Source organism: Ursus maritimus, unplaced genomic scaffold (genome assembly GCF_017311325.1).
Source record: "Ursus maritimus isolate PB19 unplaced genomic scaffold, ASM1731132v1 scaffold_4, whole genome shotgun sequence".
NCBI lineage: Eukaryota > Metazoa > Chordata > Mammalia > Carnivora > Ursidae > Ursus > Ursus maritimus.
The window spans coordinates 17,125,960-17,147,740 of record NW_024426552.1 but is presented as its reverse complement, the minus strand read 5'-3'; the positions used below and the strand labels follow the sequence as shown (position 1 = coordinate 17,147,740).

The 21,781-nt window shown below is 42.1% G+C and overlaps 1 protein-coding gene across 1 annotated transcript in view; it reads right to left on the bottom strand.

The window, feature by feature from the left end:
* The window catches only part of ADAMTS5 (ADAM metallopeptidase with thrombospondin type 1 motif 5), a 46,420-nt gene extending 25,048 nt beyond the window's left edge, over positions 1-21,372 (bottom strand). Inside the window, exons 1-2 of the mRNA XM_008701935.2 lie at positions 20,185-21,372; positions 9,208-9,340 (exon numbers count right to left, since the gene is read on the bottom strand). Of these exons, the coding sequence (XP_008700157.2) occupies positions 9,208-9,340; positions 20,185-21,288 (1,237 nt within the window). The 5' untranslated portion in view covers positions 21,289-21,372. The remainder of the gene's footprint in view (positions 1-9,207; positions 9,341-20,184) is intronic.
* Between the last annotated feature and the right edge of the window lie 409 nt (positions 21,373-21,781).

The window sequence follows — 21,781 nt, the reverse complement described above, 5'->3', positions numbered from 1 at the left end:
GTTGAGAAGGCACTCTGTGCTGCTTGAACTTTTCCAGCATAGAATCTTTATCAGCTAACATTGTGGGATTTGTGTGGAAGCTTCACACTTGGGTTTTTTCCCCCTGGCATAGAAAGAGAGAGGGGAAGTGGCCTAAGGTGACCTCTGCCACACAACATTTATTGGAATACAGGTTTTATATTTTAGAAAAACATGTGATTTTGCATTTTAGTTCATAAGATGTTCATATTTATTTAATGAAGCAACAGTCTTTTCCTCCAAATGTGTCTAAACAAATAGAACTTTCCAGATGAATATTTTTAAGATTTTATTTGACAGAGAGGGAGAGATAGAGAGAGAGAGAAAGAGAGGGAGAATGAAAGAAAGCATTAGCAGGGGCAAGTACAGAGAGAGAAGGAGAAGCAGATTCCCCTTAGAGCAGGGAGCCTGACATGGGGCTGAGATCATGACCTGACCTGAAGGCAGATGCTTAACCAACTGAGCCACCAGGTGCCCCTAGGTGAATTTTTATTATAGCATCCGAGCGATTTTCACCTCATTAGGAGGGTAAGTTTCAGAGTTTGGATTTAAAATACAAGGCCATGTAGCAAACACGAAATTCACTTTGAGAAACCTGGCAGAGTACCTCAATTTTTCCTCTCATACCAGAATGGTGAGGCATTTAATTTTGTAAAGATTTCAATTACAAAAGCAAAACCATTTATTTGAAAATATTTTGGTATAGTTTTATGAATCTTTTGGCATGTAACTTGGCATAATATAGTGAATTTTATGCTCCCTAAATTTACTAATTTATCAGCGTAACTTAATTGCTGCCAAGGATATGTATGAGGAATTTTTATATGGCACCCAGAAAAGATTGCCATTCTGAGCATGAACAAATCTTTGTTCCACTTCAGCAAGAGCTAAAAGAAGATGTGAATTTTGCCAGACCTGCAAAAGTGAGTCAGGAATGGGTGGCTTGAGGGTCAACTGAGAGGCAGACTCTTTGGAGGAATGTTTTGTCTTCCATGAAGAAAGTCTGTCAGTTGGCTGGGAGAGGCATGCTCTCTCAAGGACAACAGGAGTCATGGTCAACGTGAAGAACATTTAAGCACCCACGGAAACTGGCAGCCGGTTCCAGTAGCTGGAACCAGGGCACAGTGAGAGAGACCCATGTGACTTCCCTTCAGGAGCTGGACAGGAATTAAAATGGAAGATCAATGTGAGGGATGTTTGGATGCTCTTCAGGAGAGACGTGACAGCCATACTAAGGGCTGGGAACAGCCAAAGAGGTGGTTATTTTCAAATGTGATCCCCCAATCATGATGCTAAGACATCTAATGTCAGTTTGGAATTTGCCCATATCTTTGAGCCCTGAAGTGGCAAGACACATATAAAGGCACAAGCTATTTTAAAAGGACACTCACATTAGAGAAAACACACCATGATACTAAAAGCTCAGGAACGGAAAAATCCAGAATCCAGGAAATTTAAAATATAATGTAGCTGACAATAATACAGATCAAGTCGGTGTTGTGAAAGGCTTCATCAGAATGTATCATGATGTCACCAGTCTCCTAGGACACCCACCTTTTCCAGTGAGAATTTGTTCATCAGTCACCCTTGGAGATGTTTAAAGTTACAGGTGTGGGTTGGAGACTAAGCATCTCCCCGACAAGCAGCCTCTAGCAAGATTAGCAGAGCTGGGATTTACACAAATTTGTTCCAGAGAATAGGACAACACATGACGAATATAAGAATTGTTGGAGAAAATGTTTCCGACCCCTAAACTAACTTGTTATATTATCAAGGTGTATCTCATGATGAGTTTTTGGGGAACAATACAGAGCAGAGTTAGTGAGGGGTGAGGTCCTTGGAGGAGGCGGGTGACAGAGTCAAGAAACCCGCAGAGAAAGGCAATTCAGAAATTTCTTTCTCGAGTCCATGTAGAAAAGAAGAGTGAAGAGGAATCAGAGAAGTTTTGAAGAGTTTTGAAGAAGGTCAACCAAGCTCAGGCAGTAACCCCTCCTGAGAAGAGACAACGCGGATACTAGATTTAAAGCGACAGTTCCCTGTCAGGGTTTCAAGTAGAGGCCCCACGGTCTCTCGCTCTAAGGAAGAATTAGTATTTGTATTTGGAAAAATTAATATTTGCATTTGTATTCGTATTTTTATTTAGAGGTATTAGTATTTTGTAATTCGCAGACATGCAAAAGATTGAAAAGCAGTTTGTTGGCTTTCAGTAATCTTGCTCACGTTGCTGTCTTTCTTAGTCAATCTTTAGTTCTTGATTGATGTAAGTGGAAACCTCTCACCTCAAATCCTGAGGCAAGGAAGGAACAAAGACACTTGAGTAGTGGGTGCACTTGTCAATGGCATTTGCAGTTACAGACAAAAATAAGAAAATTAAAGGTATAACCGGAGTCAGAGGGAAACAGAGTAATGCGCGGGTGTAATCCAATATTTTCCCATGTGAAGCAGACCTCAGAACTGTATCTTGCTTTTTGAAATCATCATTAAAAATCAAGATGTAAACTGCAAATGCTTTTGGAGAAAGTACCGATCTATTTTTTTTTTAAGATTTTATTTATGTATTTGAGAGAGAGAGGGAGAACACAGAGGGAGAAGCAGACTCCCCACTGAGCAGAGATTCCTTAGGCAGGGCTTGATCTCAGGAACTTCGGATCATGACCAGAGCCGAAGGCAGACGCTTAACTGACTGAGCCACCCAGGCGCCCAATAGTGATGTATTCTTAGTTGATATTAAATCACATCACAAATACAACATTCTTGCTAATGAATGCCCATCCCACAAAGGGACATCAGAAAGGAGTTTCTTTGGATTACATTAAGGAAATGAATTTCACAGGAAATTATGTCAAAGCCTAGTCTATAGGGTAAGAGTCTGAATTATATTGTTATCTCAGAATTAGCAAATAACTTGTCACCCTGTAATTTAAAGGCAAATGGGTGACATTTCATTAAATAAATTTCACCTCTGATATTCACAATATAGACTTAGAAAGTATCTTGCCTCCTTAAATTCACAAATGAATCTGATGTTAGAAATCTGAGATCATGTATGCGGGGTGAAAGACATGTTACTATAAAGGAAAACGTTGGTCCAACTTCTTATTCAGCTCAAGTATTACTGTACAATGAGGGCTGACTTATCACATTAACCTCAGGAAAGAAATTTGCTTGTTTTTCTAAACTTTGGTCTGAAAATTAAACAGAATTTCAAACTCTTGTCTCTTGACCCCAAACTGACCAATGAACAAGGGGACACAGCACCACATCCTAAAAAAAAAGTCACAAGAAACTCTGTAATGTGTTTACTTAAGAAAGCACTGCTCAGCTGAAGCATCTGTTTCTTAATGAGGTCATGTTTTTATTTTACCTAATTTTCCAGCTGGGATTATTGAGGTGTAGGAAGGTCTTGCCAAGGGTTGAAGAGTGAGCCAATAGCTCACATGGGATGAGAATCCAGAATCCTGGAGAAGAGAACCGGGAGCTCCAATAATTGGATCATACATGTCTATTCAAATGCAAATCCTTACGTAGAAGTGACAAAATTCTTAAACTCCCATTTCAAAACATTAAACATAAATGGTAAATGTTGCCTCAATGATATAATTTGGAAGGAAGAAAACTTAATTTTTTCACCTTACAGCTAGCTGTGTCCATCTCCTTTCGAAGCAAATTCAGGATTATCTCCTGGCAAATGAACACTAACAAACCATTATAGGATAGCAGCAAAATCTCGGGCTTTAGAGCCAGGTGAATTGGGTTCAAATCTTACCCTCGCGGTATACTAGTTGTTGACCTCAGATAGGTTTAGAAACTCTTAAAAACACTTACGTCTCTGTGTGTCAGTTTTTCCCTCTCTTGGGTGTCTCATCGAGAGTACTGACCCCATAGCATTCCGTGAGGACTGAATGACATGAAAGATGCAAAGTGCTTAGAAAATCTGCTTGACAAATATCAAAGGCCCAGGGATTGTGAGCTAACTTTACTGTTCTCACTGATTTCCTGGCTTTGTTATACTTTTACTTACGGGTACTCTAATCTCAAGTAGCTTTGATAAATTTTGATGTTACTAGACACTCTCGCTTTGGAAGAGAAGGGGAAATTGACTACTCATTAGAGGAAAAAAAAATCATGTATTATGTTTGCGTTTCCTTTTTATGCGACCTTCAACTTGGATTTCCACACGTGTGGCAGACAATCTCTAGGCCTCCCCAAGAGGAATGGAAATTGGGATAGGATTTAAAAAATACAGAACTGACGCTAAACACGAAATCTCTCTGTGCTGCTAGACATATTAGTATAGACCCATTCCCAACTTTCATCTGGGGGCCAAGAAAGACACAGTGTGGCATTGCTCCAGACTAGACAGAAAAAGTAAGGCTCAGTCCATGTTGATTAAAGCTATAGGTTTGGGAATAAATACCAAATTTAATCCTAGTTTCCTTTCACTTCACATCTCACGGTCAGTCATGACATCTGACTGGGCATTGGCTTCGGTCTACGGTGTTTCTAGGGCCTCTGCAGCTTTTCAAAACCCAGCCTTGTTTAATCTAATCATCCCCGCGAGCACAGTCACACACGAATCAGCACCACCAGAGAACTCGTTCTAACCACAGCAAAACGTGGGCAGCCACGCTGTTGCCTCTCAGCCACTTTCTTAGCTTCCAGCTGAATATTTGGCTTCAACTTAAAAAAAAAAAAAAGATTTTACGTATTTATTTCAGAGCGAGAGAAAACATCAGTGAAAGAGTGAGTGGGGGAGAATGTTAAGGGGGGAAGAGGCAGAGGAGAGGGACAAGCAGAGTCCCCACTGAGTGGGGAGCCCAATGCAGGGCTCAATCCCAGAACCCCGAGATCACGATCTGAGCCAAAGTCAGATGCTCAACTGACTGAGCCACCCAGGCACCCTTGGCTTTGACTTTCTAAGTTGCCTGACTTTAGCTTAGGAAGCATTTTGGAGTCTTTCATGGTGGAGAGATTCACTTAGCACATTTCATAATTAATGACTATAAAGCCAAGCTTCAGCAAGTTTGCAAATTATGGATTTCATCAGTCTAAATAAAATCAGATTGTTCCCCCTAGCATATTAGAAGCTGGCCCAACATCAATAAAATTATTATTTTGAAGAACCATGTGGGCAGCAGGTGAAATCTTTATTATTACAAGCCAATAATAAAAGTTTGACAAGTTAAAAATATAAACTCGAAATGTAAACTTACATTCATTTGAATACTTTCTACAGTTCACACTTGGATTGTAAAAGGGCCATAACCACATTCTCGCCTCCACTCAAGGCACAGGGATGGGGACTGTGTTCTTGATGGTTTAAAACAACTTTTTAAAATGTCCTAATGATTTAGTGAATGTTTACATATTCATAAGAGCAAGGGGGGAGACAAATTATTACTGCCTGTGTTGAGTCTGTACTTATCAAAATCTATTTTCTAGAAGCCTGTATTGGCATCAGTCGATGACATACCTACAGAGTCTAGCTCTTTTTTTATTTTTTTATTTTTTATTTTTTTAAAAGATCTTATTTATTTATTTGACAGAGAGAGAGAGCACAAGCAGGGGGAGCAGCAGAGGGAGAGCGAGAAGCAGCGCCTCTGCTACGCAGGGAGCTCCACGCTGGGCTAGGTCCCAGGACCCTGGGATCGTGACCTGAGGCGAAGGCAGACGCTTAACTGACTGAGCCACCCAGGTGCCCTATCTTTTTTTAGAAACAATTAGCAGGAAAAGAGAAGTGTTCACATTAACATGTGGTCCAGGAAGAAAGTCACTTTTCAGAACCGTTCATTGAAACCCTCCTGATTTTTACATGATGGATAGAAAAGGTGTAAGATGGTCACTTCAGATTTGCCGTTATTTATCTTACATGCTCATTTTCAAGTTAGGACATTTTTCAGATAGAGAGGGTAAAACACCAAGGGGAAATTTTGATTCAAAGACACCGACTTTGTATTTTAAACCACTATAGGTTGAAAGAAGCAGCAGCGGGCATTGCATGAGAGACTTAAAGTCCATTGATGAAAGCCTTATTCTTAAATATATCTTCTTACTCCGTATAGGACTCCGTATAGGAGAAATAAAGTAGAAAAATTATGGGAACATCCTGGAAACTCTCTCCATGGCTTACATTTCGAGCACAGTCTATATTTACGCTGTGTACATGAAGCAGATTGCACATTTGGGAATGGGCTTAAGCAGATTCAAAGCACACGGGCAAAACCGAGGTCACTTTGTCACCATCCGTGGCCTGTATGTGTAACCTCCCAATCTGGAAAGTGGTAAGTGTCTAATAAAACAGAAGGGAGGAAATTACATAAGAATGGGGTGGAATTAGAATCCAGAGCATGGTTAGCTCAGACCCATGGTTTCATGCAACAATCTAAAAATAAAGCCAGCGGCATTACCAAAGATCACACCGGCTGCAGAGGCAAGACTGTAATCATAGACAGACGATTAGGAAATATTTTGTGAGGTTATCGTCTCTAATTTCTTTAAGGTTCGTACTTTATAACACATGCTCACAATATTTAGGCAAAAAGTGAAATTAAAGAATAATAAAGCAATTAGAAAATAAAGCGAATGAAAGCCAGATCCCCTTATGAAAGGGAAATTAAGTCCATATCCCCCTATCCCCAGATCTTAAATTTCTCCGATTCGGTTATATGTAATGCAGAAAGACAAATTTAGCAGACAGTGTTTGACTGAAGAATGGATCATAGAGAATTCTAAAGAAGGAATGAGCTGACCCAACCAAGACATTAAAAGGGAACCCAGGGCATAGTCATGGATCAAAGATTCAGGTTTGATTTTTCACATAGAAGCCTACATCTCTTCTGCATCATTCCTTTGTAAAACTGTGTCCAATCCTGCACTGTTAAGAAAAGTTCTTAACGTACATATATAGTTTTAATGAAACAGTTGTTCTCATCAGCACCTGTCTTCCTACCTCTCAGAGTGCCAGGTCGGCCGGTGTCAACCCTTGGTTTGGGAATTCAGGAGGGCCAGGAAAGGGGATGCTGGAAGGTTCTTCATTTCAGCCCAGTTGCTTTGAGAGTCAGTGCAGCCCCAGAGAAGTTGCATTTACTGCCACAGAGGTACTCCTCCAGAGAAACCTCCCCCCTCCCCAGTGCTATCCATGTGGGCGAGCGGATCACTGAAGGATTGAAGGAAGAAAAAGCCTTTTCCTCAAGAAATCTGTAATCCCTTCCTGAGAAGATCAGGATTTAGCGCTCGTCATCTTATGGATGGACGAGGCCAGTTGCTCACCCAGTCCTAAATGAATCAGCCTCTGCCTACCCAGGGGTTTAGAACCTTTCTTTTGGAACTTCCATCACTCCGAATAATGGTGATTAATTACTGGTGTACTTTTGAAATCATCTCTGCTCAATTACAATCCTCTCGAGGATTTGGGCTAATTCTTCTTAGCTTCCACTGCACATTCTGAATGTTGCCTTGGGCAGCTCTTGTGTTTCTCCCACTTACTCACTCGTGCACCGACATAGGCAAGAAATACTGATTGAGGACCTATACGCAGCTGTATTATCATCAGTTTGGTAGGTATGGGTGAGAGAGAGGGGAGAGCATATTCCCAGGCCAGAAGCTCAGATGGCATCTGTTTTTTAAAAAGCTTTTCGGATATTCCAGGTCTTCTGGAGCAGCATACCAGGGAGTCACACCTCATTATTAGCCCACCTTATAGACAAGAGATAGATACCGGGTGTCTGAATCTCTTGCATGAGACAAAACAGAGACCATCGAGGCAGAGATGGGACTCCATCTTGAAGCTAAAGAAGTCTAATTAATAACATGTAAATTATTATCGGTGATGTTGTTGGATGGTTATTCATGTTAAGGCTTTATGGGTGTGTGAGTGTGTGTGTGTGTGTGTGTGTGTGTGTGCGTGTGTGTGTTTCCTTAGATGGTAAGAAGAGTGTCAGTTAAGAAAATTAAGGTCATGATTAATACTTAGGAATTGAAATTTAACTACTGATTTCTCTTTCACTCCTGCAATATATTGCCTTACACAATTACATCTTTGCTTTGAAGTTATTTTAACTTTCCAAAGAAAACATAGCAGCTAGAAATCTACCCCTTGTGAAATGTTCTCTGCCTACTACCAGGAATATGAAAAAGAAGCTTTACTTCCTGTTTAAAAATTACGGTTTTAGGTTAAAAACTAAATCTGTTTAATACAAATACAGCAAAAAAGGTATCAAACCATACTTTGCTCCCAAAAGGATGATGCTGAAAGGTGAAACATACATTTGAAATGAAATGAACTCGTTAACTAAAAAGCAAAAACAGAAGTGTATGTGGGTGTAAGTAACAGCTGGTATTTATAACCTACCCAGTTTGGTCCCTGAAATAACCCCATGAAATCGGCACCATTATTCCTGTATTTCAGATATGAAAACAAGCTTTGAGAGTTTAAATAATAAGACCAATAATAAGACGAGTAGAAATACCCTAGCAAGAATTGAGCCCAGATGTGTCTGATTCTAATGTCTCATTCTAAGTACTAAAGTACTCATATACATAGGAGCCTGGGTCATCGCCTGGGAAACACATTTCCTAACTGGTGGGATAATTTTCAACAATGAACTCAGTCCTAAATTTCTCATTTTAAGATTTAGATGTGTTTCTTATGACACACAAATCGTGTGACATTTGAAGACAAACCCTGCTGACTGCTGGTCTGGGTTTCACTGTCTTTGCTATTAGAAAGGAGATAGGACTGTTTCCCATAAGCTATTGTTTACCTTTGACAGGAGCTCTGATCACTCACAATGGAATAAACATGACAAATTTCTGTGCAAACTGATTAGCCCGGGATGAGTCAGTAGGGCCTCGAGTAACTTTTAAGAGGGATATCCCTACATTCCATAATCAACTGCGACAAATTCCATCTAAGAGTCATTGCTAGATGCTTAAAAAGACAGGAGCAGTAGCGAATTTCTTTTAAACTCCTAAATGACACCATCAAAAAGGAAACATCTACTGTGTGCCTGACTTTGCCTTCCTCCTCCCTAACTAGTTAACCCTAAAAGTGCAAATATAAACAAATACAATCCCCAATGGTCCATCTGAACCTGGAGAAATCTGGAATTAATTGCCAAGTATTTTGGTTCCTGTTGCAGCTGTTACGAGTGTTTGATTTGGCGAGGGGAGGGAAAAGGCGCTGCATACCAATTTCGTGAGCCACGGTGAATGCTGCATGGAGGCCATCATCTTCAATCACAGCACAGCTGCGCTCCGGAGAACATATGGTCCCAACGTCTGCCATTCCCAGGGTGTCACATGAATGATGCCCACATAAATCCTGCCCGGGAGAAAGAAAGAAATCATTAAAATCAATTTCCATCCAGAAGGAGCCACCTTGTAGAGCCACTTGCTCACTCGAAAAGGCAAGAGTGGGATATGTTTATGGTATCACCTGTTCAGCTCTGGAAATGTTCCAAAGACAAAGGAAGGGCATCGGCTCTTCTACGCTTCTCTGGGCCCCAGAGGCACAGAAGGATGATGGGACTCAATTACATTTAAAAAGATGTTCTAGGATTGTGGTTTGTCCCTTAACAACAACCGCCGCAGTTTCCCGAGGCTCTGCTGCTTATATGCAGGCACGTTTGTCTGGGATCGCTTTTACAGAGTGAAGCTTCCTAAAGCCCTAATATTCTGGCTTAAATTCAAGCTAAATTTATCAGAAGCCTGGCCTAGTAATTTATTTTCCAACACGGGCAAACTGCAATCACCTATTTGTGGCAAACTATCAGTGTATCAGTAATTTGAACGGGAAACTAAATTGTACTCCAAAAGCACAATACTTCGAAAGATCTCCTAATTTCTAAACAGAGCTGTAATTTCATAGGCTGTGTCTTCAAAAATGCATACCCTCTTACTCATAGGATTTCATGTAGATTGAAGATGTAGATTTCATGTAGATTTCTCAATCTGATCAATCCGCAAAAAATATATGTAATATATTGTGTTTATATAAATGAGTGTATGCATTTTTTTCTGGTGAGAAGTTGTAGAGCTCTTAAGAGATTCTCAAAGAAAAACACGGTCACACCCCCTTAAAATGATCATTAAAAGTGATCGATTTGGATGAAAGAGACATCGCAAGACAATTTTAGGTTATGAAACATAAAGAGAAAATATAAACCAAAATTTTTTACGTGATAGATTTGTAACAATCAGCTTTCCTTTCTATGCTATTTGAGCATTAAAAGACATTAGAACTTCTTGTGCTTGACTACTGTTTTCAATGAAAATTAATTAACATGTAAAAATTAACATTTTCACATCCAAAAAAACAAGATAGTAATCTAGTCAGCCATAAATGAATAATCATAGAAGGAAAGGATTTTTTTAAAAACATCAATTATTATGAAAGATGACTATTTACCAGTTGAAATAGTAAGTGTCATGTCTCTTACAGCTACCATCTTTGTATCCCCAACTACCACAATGTCTGGCTTATGCTACAAACTCAACGAACGTTTGCTTAATTGAGGTGAATTGTGACATACCTTAATATGTTACAATGTAGACCTCACACACCTTAATATGTTATATGCTAGCAAGATCTCAACAGATTCCCGGAAGTCAGTGTAAGATGTTATTACTATGTAACCAATGTCACCTACTAAATGTCAACACACTCTTCTAACTCTTCCCTATGTTGCTGCATACAAATCCAACCAAGGTAAAGAATATCTAAAAGATATACCCTGTGATCTTTTCTCTAGTACATTTTCAGGTCCTTATTGTGTTCCATATATTATGAGATCCCAGCTGTGATGAATTACATTGCTGCCACCATGTTATTATAGCTTCAGACAGTGGAAATCTTGGCCAAGTAGCCTTGGTGAATCAAGTCACCAAACCAGCAATAGCTTCCCCAAGTTTCCTGTGTACCCTCATATGTCATCCCGTGGGATCTCAAATTACAGCTGTTAAGAACAAATTAGTAGTTTTTAAAATTGAAATTGGAACACACTTTTGCATAATAATCAGTCTTTGAGATAATAATATAGTACAATACATTTTTAATCCAGTTTTTCTCCAATCATTTCAGTAACTTTAAGACGAAAGACTCAGTTGTCATTGCTAGACACTACAGGTTATTTCCGCATACATTTTTTTAAACCAAGATATATGTTTATTTTCACAATTTGGGGTTCGTTATCTTCAAATAATGAAATGCAAGAATTGTTTCCCCTTCTTACTCCATATGTCATTGAGAAGCTCAGATGAAGAGCCGCAGCTAATGGAAATGGCCCTCCTGAATAGAGTTTAAACTGGATTCTTAGCATCTCACTGTTTGCTGGTAGCAATTGCTCATTAGAGGCTATCAACTCTCCTTGTTATCCTTGAATTGCATTAAATGCATTTGGCCCTTTGCCATAGAAATGTGGGCATGTGACGAAATTATGAACAGAAGCAGTTGTTATTTTTTTAACCACACTGATTAAACCCCTTGACGACATGGCCATACTCTATATATTTTTGTAAGTATAATTATGTAAACTGGCAACCTCTCAATTTCATTCACACAATTTCAAACCTTGACAGCCTCGTTACAGTTTCATCCTCAAGATTTGCAATGAATGTATTTCTCTGGTCTCCGATATTCATTCCAATGTATTAAAACTCAACCTGTACATCCAATTATTAAGAATACAGCACATCACTCTCATGTCTATCTACTGGTGGAGATTTATAACAACATTTACAGTTACAAACCTTATTTGAAGTTTGTACAATTTTTTTTTTTTAATTCGGAACAGGAGTGACAATACTAAAGCAGCAATAGCATCTATCTATCTATCTATCTATCTATCTATCTATCATCCAACCTTCCATCCATCCATCCATCCATCCATCCATCCATCTTATGGACTGGAGGCAGGGGATACTGGAAAAATGTGAAACACAAACACTGTCTACATAAAAGGTAATTAAATTACAAGTGCTGACAAGAGTTTTTCTGCTTGGTCAGTATATATCTGAAGGTAAGTTACATCTTTGTTATGTTAAAGATGGTTCTTTTCATGCAAGATCAATATCTTATCACTATGGTGTAGATAGCAATGCAAAGGAAGATTTAGTAAAATGGAAGGGTTTCAGAAGTATGCAGAGACTTAACAGGTGGTCTTGTGGTGTTGGCCAGGATATATGATTGAACATTTTATGTAACTCAAAAGTAGAGCTGAGATGGTCAGCAAGACCAATGAAGACTTGACAAGGATATCATTGACATGGTGACCATTCACCAGACGTGGCCATTTAGAGGATTATGAATATGTCAATATCTGTGATTCATCATGGAATTTAGAAGGTCTAATAGCACCCAGATCTATTCCTTTGGATGGAGTAGGGGGCAGGGATCCAGCAAAGTACGCTACTTCGGGAGGCAGATGCCCAGAGGATAGTACAACTTAGCAAATCTTAGTGATCAGTGCTGGGTGGAGAAAATGAACCAAGCAGACATGAGAATGCACAAAGTGGAATGAGTAATAGGAGCTGTAGGATTTCTAGTCTTGACTGGGAAGTTGGTCTTTCAAGCAGCATAAACACGCTGAGGGAAGGAGCCAAAAGAAACAAGGTGAGAAGAGCAGATGTCATCACAATTGCAGCAGTGGCAGCCAAATTAACCAAGAATACCTTGTACAATGGAATCTGGAGTTAAATAACAGCAACTTCTGTTTCTATAGATATTACCATCTCATAAGGGCAAGCATGGAGCTCAAGAGAAGGACATAGAAGAGGGCTTAACGAGCCTTAGATGTCTGTCTCTCTCCCTAATTTCTATGAAGAGGGGTTAGTGATAGAAGAATTAATCTGGCATGGTACATATTTTAGTCATATGCATTATACAAACATACAGGGGTGCCTGTGTGGCTCAACTGGTTAGGCACCTGCCTTCAGCTCAGGTCATGATACCGGCGGGATCGAGCCCCACATCGGACTCCCTGTTCAGTGGGGAGTCTGCTTCTCCCTTTGTCCTTCACCCCGTTTGTGCTTTCTCTTTCTCTCAAATAAATAAAATCTTTAAAAAAATTGGGATTGCATAAAAGCATTAAAAAACCCAAAAAACATACACATATACACCTTAATTCATATTTATCCTATGCATCCAATTCTTGAGGTGTCATCTGCCTTTCTGGCTACCTATACAGTAATTCCCAATCATAGAGGTCTTGATTTAGTCTCAAGAGAAACTACATTAATCGGGTCTATTAGTCTGACTATTATAATGACCCATGTTATACAATCTCTATCCATGCTTCTGGATACAACCAGGTAATATCAAACATACAGAGCCCAGCTGGATTAGGGACCAAGGGATCCAGAGTCACCTATTCTCAACACAATTACTGTGAGCCCACAATCTGCTGACACTGTGCTAAGTGCTGACACTGTAATAAGTAAATAAATCTGATCTTGACCTTAAGAAACATCACGGTCTAGTGAGCAGAACAGAGATGCCAACAGGGAAGCAGATTATGACATACTATTACGAACAGATTTTTGAGGGAATGAAGAAGAGGAACTGACGAGCTCTCCTTGAGCGAATCAATAGAAGTGTCTCAAAGGAGGTAACTAGATACTGAGGGATGAATAGAAGTCTGACAGTCTTAGAGGAAGGGTATCCTAACTAGGAAAGACTTGTCAATACATCAGGGGGTAGTAAAGGGTAGGCTCTCTTTGGGGGAATGACAGGAAGTTTGTCACGACTGGAGAATATAGGATTTGTTGGGTGGATGGCAATCAGGGGAAGCTAGAAAGACAGTCTGGACCCAGAGTTCCAAGATGGGACGTTTTGTCTGTAAACATGAAGTAAGAAGAAGGGGAAAGGGGAGGCAGGGTGTTAGGGAGTGCGGGGAGGAGATGCTTGGAAAAGTCATTTTGGAGAACGGAAATGGAAGCCAGTTAGACACAATGAATACAAAGTAGATCACTTTTTAATTCTAACGTTATTAGTAAGAGTCATTACGTAAATTGTTTATATGCTTTGAGACAAAGTTCCCTCGTCATTAACATAAGGAATTTGGATCAGGTGATCTCTACATCTTTCCAGCTCCACCTGTGTTGGTATTAAATGAAAGCACTCTAATTTACAGGTGGAGATATGAAAACTCAGGGGCAATAGGTGTCCAAAGTTGCAAACTTGAGACTGGTGAAGTCAAAATGCAAACCTATATCTAAACATCCCAGTTCCTGAACCACCTTTACCTGGGTACTGGTGAATCATCACACATGTTTTTCTTGACATTACTGTTATCTTTTATGTTTATAATCTGTGCCTGGTCAAGTAAATTCCTTTCCTGCAACAAATATTACGGCATGGTTTTTATCTCTATGATGTGTTTGGTGAAACTCAATAATTTAGAAGCTTACTAAATTTACAAAATGTGCTGAGAAAGATACTCCAAAAAAGAAGAAAAATGAAGTGCTGAATAAGAAACCTGGACATCTTTTATTTGCACTTCTCTCTCTCTCTCCTGCCACATCTAATTGGCCACTGTAAGTCACTGATTCCATCTACCAAATGCCTCCGGTAACTGTCTAGTCCTTCTCATGTCTTTCCATTATTCCTTCCTGCTTGCGCCATCATCTGAGGCTTCTAAGTGGTCCCTTTGTCTCCTGGAACTCCCCTGCCAGTGTGCTGCAGTCAGTTACCTTCTAGACCCCAGATCTGATTAGCCTGCATCATGCATTCAAACTTGTACAATGCAACCTGGGCTTCCTGTAGGCCTCCACTGCACTGTTTCATCCCCTCTTGGTCATTATATCCTCCATATCTTATCAACATTTCAGTGTCAAACCTTAGCCCAAATGTTCCTTCTGCTGGAAAGGCTTAATGAATTCACATCCACCTCATTTTAAAATTTCTTGATTTGGTTCCTGCTTCTCAATTTCCAATGTTAATGCTTTAATTTTGACCATCTTGGATTTCCTCCTGAAGGTTACTGAAATAGCCTGCAAAGCCTTCCCCTAGGTTGAGTTCAACTACTCATGTCGGAAGGCTCATTCTGGAACATACTTCTGGTCACTGCTGTTTTCTTTCCATAGATGCCCATTGGATTTAATTTACAATTTAAACTCTTAAGCGTGGTGCTTTGGGCTGACTTGAGTCTCCCCCACCAAAACTCGAATTCATATGCTGAAGACTTAATCCCCAACGTGCCTGCATTTGGAGACAGGGACCTTAAGAACCTAAGTAAGGTTAAATGAGATTATTAAGGGTGGGGCCTGATCCAATAGGATTAGTGTCTTTAAAAGAAGAGAACTTGAGATCTCTCTCTCAGGACACAGAATTTCTTCTATAATCTAGCTGTTATCATCTTCTCTAGACTCTACTCTGTCACCATTCTGCCCTCATGTTGTCTATCATATCACTTCTAACCCCCTACATTTTACATGTTGCCTCTGGGCCATTGCACAGGATAGCTGGACACATCTGCAAGCCTATCTCCTCCTTATGGGTCCGGCTAACTCCTAGACCTTCTTCCAAATTGAACTCAGACGGGTTAGGCAACCTTCTAACGTATTTCCATGATATCTAATGACCACATGGATCATAAAAATCATCATGCTATATAACAATTATCCATTCCCTTGCCTGCTCCCTGGAACAGATTCTTACGAAAGGGGTCACATTTCAAATTTCTGAATCCCTCTCTGCTTATTATTCTGTCTGAATAAATTAGTTATAATATTTTGTTTAGAGAGCACTAGACAAGAGTACATTCTCTCTCTGCCATTGGGCAGTTATTACTCTTAGAAGACGATCTCTTTTCATGAATGTCCTTACGATGATAGTATGGGTGCAGGTTATAGAAAGGATTAACTGTAAAATGGTGTATGCTTATGGATAGTACCTACGAAATGCTCAATAAAAGCTTGCTGAATGCAAATAAAATCTATCTGTACTTCGAGGGCTAATTCAATTGTACATCTGCAGTGAAGCCTATATAAAGACCTACAGGCAGAATTGATTATTCCTCCGCTCTCTTTTCACAGACTCTGTTTATAAATCTGTCAACTTTACCCGAGTTTTCCTAACATGAGAGAGATTCCTGTGTGCATCTGCTTCCTTTCCCCTGGTGATAAGCCCAGGTGGACAGGGAGCAGGTGTATCCCACCGTGCTGCCTTCAGCTGCACAAGAGTGCCGCACACATAAGAGGCACTCCTAGCTGTGCACCAAAAGTGAGAGAGAGAGACAATAATGACATATGTCCTGTGTGTTGTGGTACATTGTCTCTAACGGACATTAGATTTTTCAGAATATTCTTCACTTTATTTATTTATTTATTTACATTTGAACTGAGATATAATTGACTTATTATATTAGCGTTAGGTACAACAACATGATGATTTGATCTATGTCTATGTCATGAAATGATCACCACAATAGCTCTATTTAACGTCCATTGCTATGCATAGTTAGAATTTTTTTTTCTTGTGATGAGAATCTTTAAGATCTATTCTCTTAGCAACTTGCAATTCACATGTGTTTTTAAGATGTCAACCAGAGCTGCTTAATTTGCTCCCATTCTTCCCATTTCTGAGTTATTTAGATTTTTATTGATTGGGATTCATCTATAGGTTAGGAATCCTGGCTAGGAGTTCACTTCAGACTTTAAATGGGATTTGAACTCAAACAGGCAATTGGATTAATCAATCCAGTCAGCAAGCAAATAAGAAGTGGTACCTCCTTCTTTCTCCTAGCTTCTGGTCTCCCCCTTCAGGGCTCCCTATTGTCACAACCTAAGAAGGGGCTGGCTGGTAGAGGAGAAATGCTCTCTGTGGGGTCCTGCCCCAGCACTGCAAGGCAGAACATAAAGCGAGGTGTTAGCTGAGAGACAATTGTCTATTAACTGTCACAGTCATAGTTAATGAAAATGAATGGACCTTGTGTATTACATAGTCTGTAGCTGGTTCATTTTCAACCCAACGCTTTTGATCTATGTGAGGTTTGGGATGACGGGACCTTAAACAACCTCTGATTTTGTCATCCACCAGGTAGGGCTTTTGTTTCTAAAGAAGAATGCGTGATCTCCAAAGTGGGTTTAGGAGTTTGTCTTTAAAGAATCTATTTTAAAATAAAAGAGGAAACCAGGGACGAGGTAAGGATTCTGGAAAGCAAAATTAAATCCTGAGGAGATCAGATTTCCACTGTTTGATGGCAGAAGTAGTGTGAATTCCAGCATGAGTGCTATTCCAGAATGAAAACGGCTCCTATGCCAGAAAATTGGCTGGTGCTAAGTTTCTCTAATTAGAGTGCCGGGGTTCAGTGAAGTGTGTTAGTTTGATAAAAGAATTACTAGCAGTATTCTGCTGACTCCCAGACACAACGTTCAAGGTGGCCTGGACTAGTAAACAGGGGTGGAAAACATATCCTCACACATTTGCTTCATGCCCGAAAAACAAGCAATTTAAGAGAAGACATCTGGACCCAAAATTTGAACAGTGCTCAGAGCCCATCAAAACATGGATTTGATGGCTTGGCGTCTGGCTGCTAAGCAACGTACTTCTTACATTCAAAACAGAGTTGTAAAAGTAGGATCCTGGTGCCAACTCAGGGTATTTCTCATTGAAAAAAAAATAGTCATGAACATTTTTCTTAGGTCTTAAGGTATCTGATTTCTATGGTAGAAGAGCTCAGATTATTTCTGCTCTAGTCCTCTCATTTTCCACCTTCTGGAGTATTAGATGGAGCTTAACTTTACATTTTGAAGTACTCTTAATGAATGCCGCATAAGGGTCTTGTAATATTTTTCTCAGCCCCCTAATTAACAGCATTCTTTTAAAGTAAGTACATATAGTCACAATACACATGCTTTTTCAAATATTTGGTTCCCCTCAAGTTAGATGTATATACCAGAGGGCCAACCACAAGCTAAACGAGATTTACTTTACCAAAAGTATGCTTCTGCTTGGCAGGGAGGCCAGGGAGGGCCCATGTAAAATATTTTCCATGTGCAGACTAGTTTGGAAAATGTATGTTATTATAATACCTATTAACATTAAGATAGACCGTTAATTTCTTTCTCTCTTGCTTTTATCTACTTGAAATGTACTGATATGTGTCAGAGCTTAGAAAATAGGAATTGCTAACTACCCAAATAAAACACAAATCCAGAAAAAGCAACAGACAGATCATTCAGAACCACCGACTAGTTTTCCTTTTTTTCTGGGAAGCAGTTAGGAAAATGATGGGGCAGGAGGTAGGGAGGAATGGGGTCTTCCATTAATTTTTGTGTGTCTTAAAAGTTGCAGAATGTGCATTTGTGTTAAAAAATGAAACTGAATATTAAAATGACCTACTCTTTGGAATACTGTGCCTACAAAAGTATTTTTTCCTCTGTCTTTAGAGAACTTCCTTCCACAAACCCTCTCAAGCCTTCTTCTTGGCAGCTTCTTGGGATGAAGCAAAGCAAGAAATCCAGACGTGGAAAATTGCTTACCAAAAAAAAAAAAAAAAAAAAAAAAAAATATAAAAAAAAAAAAAAAAAGACTTGGAAACCAAATAAGAAAGGGCTAGTTTTACAGGAGAACTTCACCTCATATGGAAGGCTACAAAACAAATGTTCTTTCGTGTCAAAGATTTTTGCAGTGCAGAGAAATTAAAGGATGGCTTTTAGATCACTTAATGAGAAGGCAGATTTTCCATCGTGCGTTGCATTGTGGGCTGCCAGGTTCTTCCTAAACTGTTGCCCTCTGGCACCTTTGTTTACATGTGGTTTACATTTACGTCCACCCATGGACCACAAGTGTTTCTCCATTCCAAATTTATCGACACTTTCCCTTAATACCAGGGGTGCCTCAGTAAAAGCAGAGAATTAGGTAGTGGAGCTGTGTGATTCTGAAGCTTTCTGCCAGCCATCAGTGCATTTCCTAACCTAGCTCTGCTTGCCCCATTTCATACCATGCTTTTGCAGGATATTTCAAAATTTCGAATCCTTCAGCTACCCTGGGTGGATCCCAAACACTTAAAGAATGAGCTTTAAAAGGCAGCTCTTACCAGGCATCTGAGAGGCATGACTTAAAGCTGCTAATCATAGGAGCGTCATGCAGGAGGCTCAGAGCTCTGAGCAAGCCAAGGCTCCCAACCAGCCCAGACTCTGTGTCTGAAAGTCACACTTAACGTGGTGATGGAATGACTGAGCAAATAGATACTTTGCTCTTCCCAGAACCTCTAGGCCTATTAAGATCAGTTTCTTTCCCTTCCTGTAACCATCTTCCTTAAAAGAGGGAAATCCTGGGCAAACATTCCTTCCTCATGCCTTGACTCTTTGCCCAGATCTTTCCACACTTGGGCTTCAGAAACATATTCATCCAAACCCCAAACATGCAAGCTGGATGTGACCCTTCGCTGGCAGCTCCGGAGGGAGAGGCAGTGCTCCTGTTGCGCTGGAAGACTAGGCAGGGGGGTTGCTAAGGAACCTGGCAGGACAGGGTTGCTCTAGCCTCTGTGCCTCCCTGCCCTCCGGAATTCCTTCCTTCCTGGAAACCGAAATTCCACCAGGTGGACAAGTAAGAACTCCTTTAAGAAGCCAGATTGGAAGAAAGAATCTTCCCTTTGGAAAGTCTACCCTCAACTTATGCCCCAGAAGTGGTTCTAGGAAGAAGGTATGGCCCTTTACAAAGGAAGGGTGTGGATAAAAGGGACTACAATGGATGAACCAACAAGACCCTTTCCATGAGGTTGGGCAAAGTTGTATATTGAGGTTCACTGGCAAGTAGAAGGTCTCCTCCACCAAAAACAAGAAAGAAAGGAAGAAAGAGAGAAAGAAAGACCCCCCCTTCCCTATTCCAAAGATAAACTTGCTTTCCCCCCCTCTTCCCATTTAGCTATGTACATTTCCCCAGGCATTCTAGTTCCTTCTTATCCTATTTATGCACCTAGGACACCATGTCTCAGACCAGAGACATCCTGCCTGATGGATGGATTGTCAATGCAGGTCTAGTCATTTAAGGCAGGAATTACTGCTGGGGAGACCCTGGCTACAGGAGCAGAGCTGAAGGCTGGCTGGGTTTCCTTCAAGGCGCAGTTAAGGACATCCATAGTGGCGGGAGGTCTGTGGGAGAAGCAGGGCCGTCACCTACCTCCTTCCACGGGCGCTGGGAGCACGCACGCAGGTTGGACCTACCTCTCTCGTAAACAGGATGGCCGCGTCGTAGTGCTCCTCATGGTCATCCCCCAGCTGGTTGTGCTGGTGCTGCCACTTGCAAAAGTTCTTGAGCGTGGTGGCCGCGTTCTTGCTCACCTCCAGGCTCTTGTCCTTGTCACCCAGCACCACCACCTTCACCACGGCCAGGCGGATGTGGTTCTCGATGCTGGCATGGCTGTACAGCCTGTTGGCGATGGAGGCCAGGGTCAGCAGGTAATGCTGCAGGCCCCGGCCGTACATGCGCGCCATGGACGCGTCAGCCACCAGGAGAAGCTCGACCTGGCGGGCCCTGGAGATGGAGCGGCGCCGCCGCCGCCACCACGTCTGGGGTCCCTGGCCCCCGTCGGAGGAGGGAGCCGACTGGTCCAGGAACTGCGGGGCCAGCGCCCAGCGTCGGTCTGGGCTGCTGTGCGCCGGGGGGCGCTCGCGAGGCCCTGGCAGAGATGCGGGAGTCTCGCAGCTAGTGCGCGGCGGCAAGGCCTCAAAGCTGAAACCCTCGCGGGTATAGATGTGCAGGATCCGCGACGACCCATCCCCGTACACTCGCCCGGCCTCTGCCTCGGCCCAGGGCCCGCGCAACAGCGGCTTCAGGGTGTAGCGCGCGTGCTTAACGGCGAAGAAGCCGTCGAGACCACCGCAGAGGTCAAAGACAGCCAGGGAGCGGGGGCTGCCGTCCACTGTACCGCGGTAGAAGCAATGGTCCCGGTGGCGGCGGGTCGCGCTCGGCCCGCTTCCTGCAGGCACAAAGCCAGCGGCGCCCACCGAACCATCTCGCTCCAGGTCCAGGAGGAACCTCCGGCCGCCCGCGTAGACGAGGTAGCCCACCTTGCCGCCGCCGGAGTAGATCTGGTCGATGTTCTGCACCAGCCCGCTGCTCCTGCTCTGCGGCGCCAGGGGGTGCGGGTGGCCCGGAGGCTCGGTCCGCTCCTGCGCCTCCTCCCCCTGCCGCCGGCGGGGCTGGGCGGCCGCTGCAGCAGCCCAAGGCTGCCCGACTTTATCCTGGGCAGGTGCCGCGGCGGGGCCGACCGCGACCAGGGGCAGGCGGAGCGCGCACAGCAGCAGGGACGCCCACCCGAGCAGCATAGTGCGCTGCCCGCAGGGAGGGGCTGCGCGACGGGGACTTTATGGGTATTTGTTATTCGCTATGGAAGTTACCGGGGCGAGAGGTGGGGGCACACACACACTTGCTTGCAAGGTTGAGTCAAGTGTCGGAAGGAGGGGGACCCGGCTGCAGCGCCAGCCTGTCCCAGCCTCAGTGCCAGCGTGCGAACTTTTCTTTGTTGGTTTGGAAAATGTTTGTATTCGTGCTCCGGAAAAAGGGGGAAAAATCAAGAAGAGAAAAGCCGGGTTGTGGAGGTTCCTCAAATACGAGGAAAGGGGGAAAAAAAAAACCCAATCCCCAAAACAACCAAATCCAACCCCAAGTGCAGCACTACCGCCGCACGAAGAAAAGTAAGGATGGTGCCGCGCACCAGGCGGGCAACTGGTGCGCGCTGCCTCCCTCCCGCTTGCTGCTCTGGACCCGCCGGCGGCGGGGGTTCCAAGCTCCGAAGCCCAGGTCCTTTCTTATTTTGTG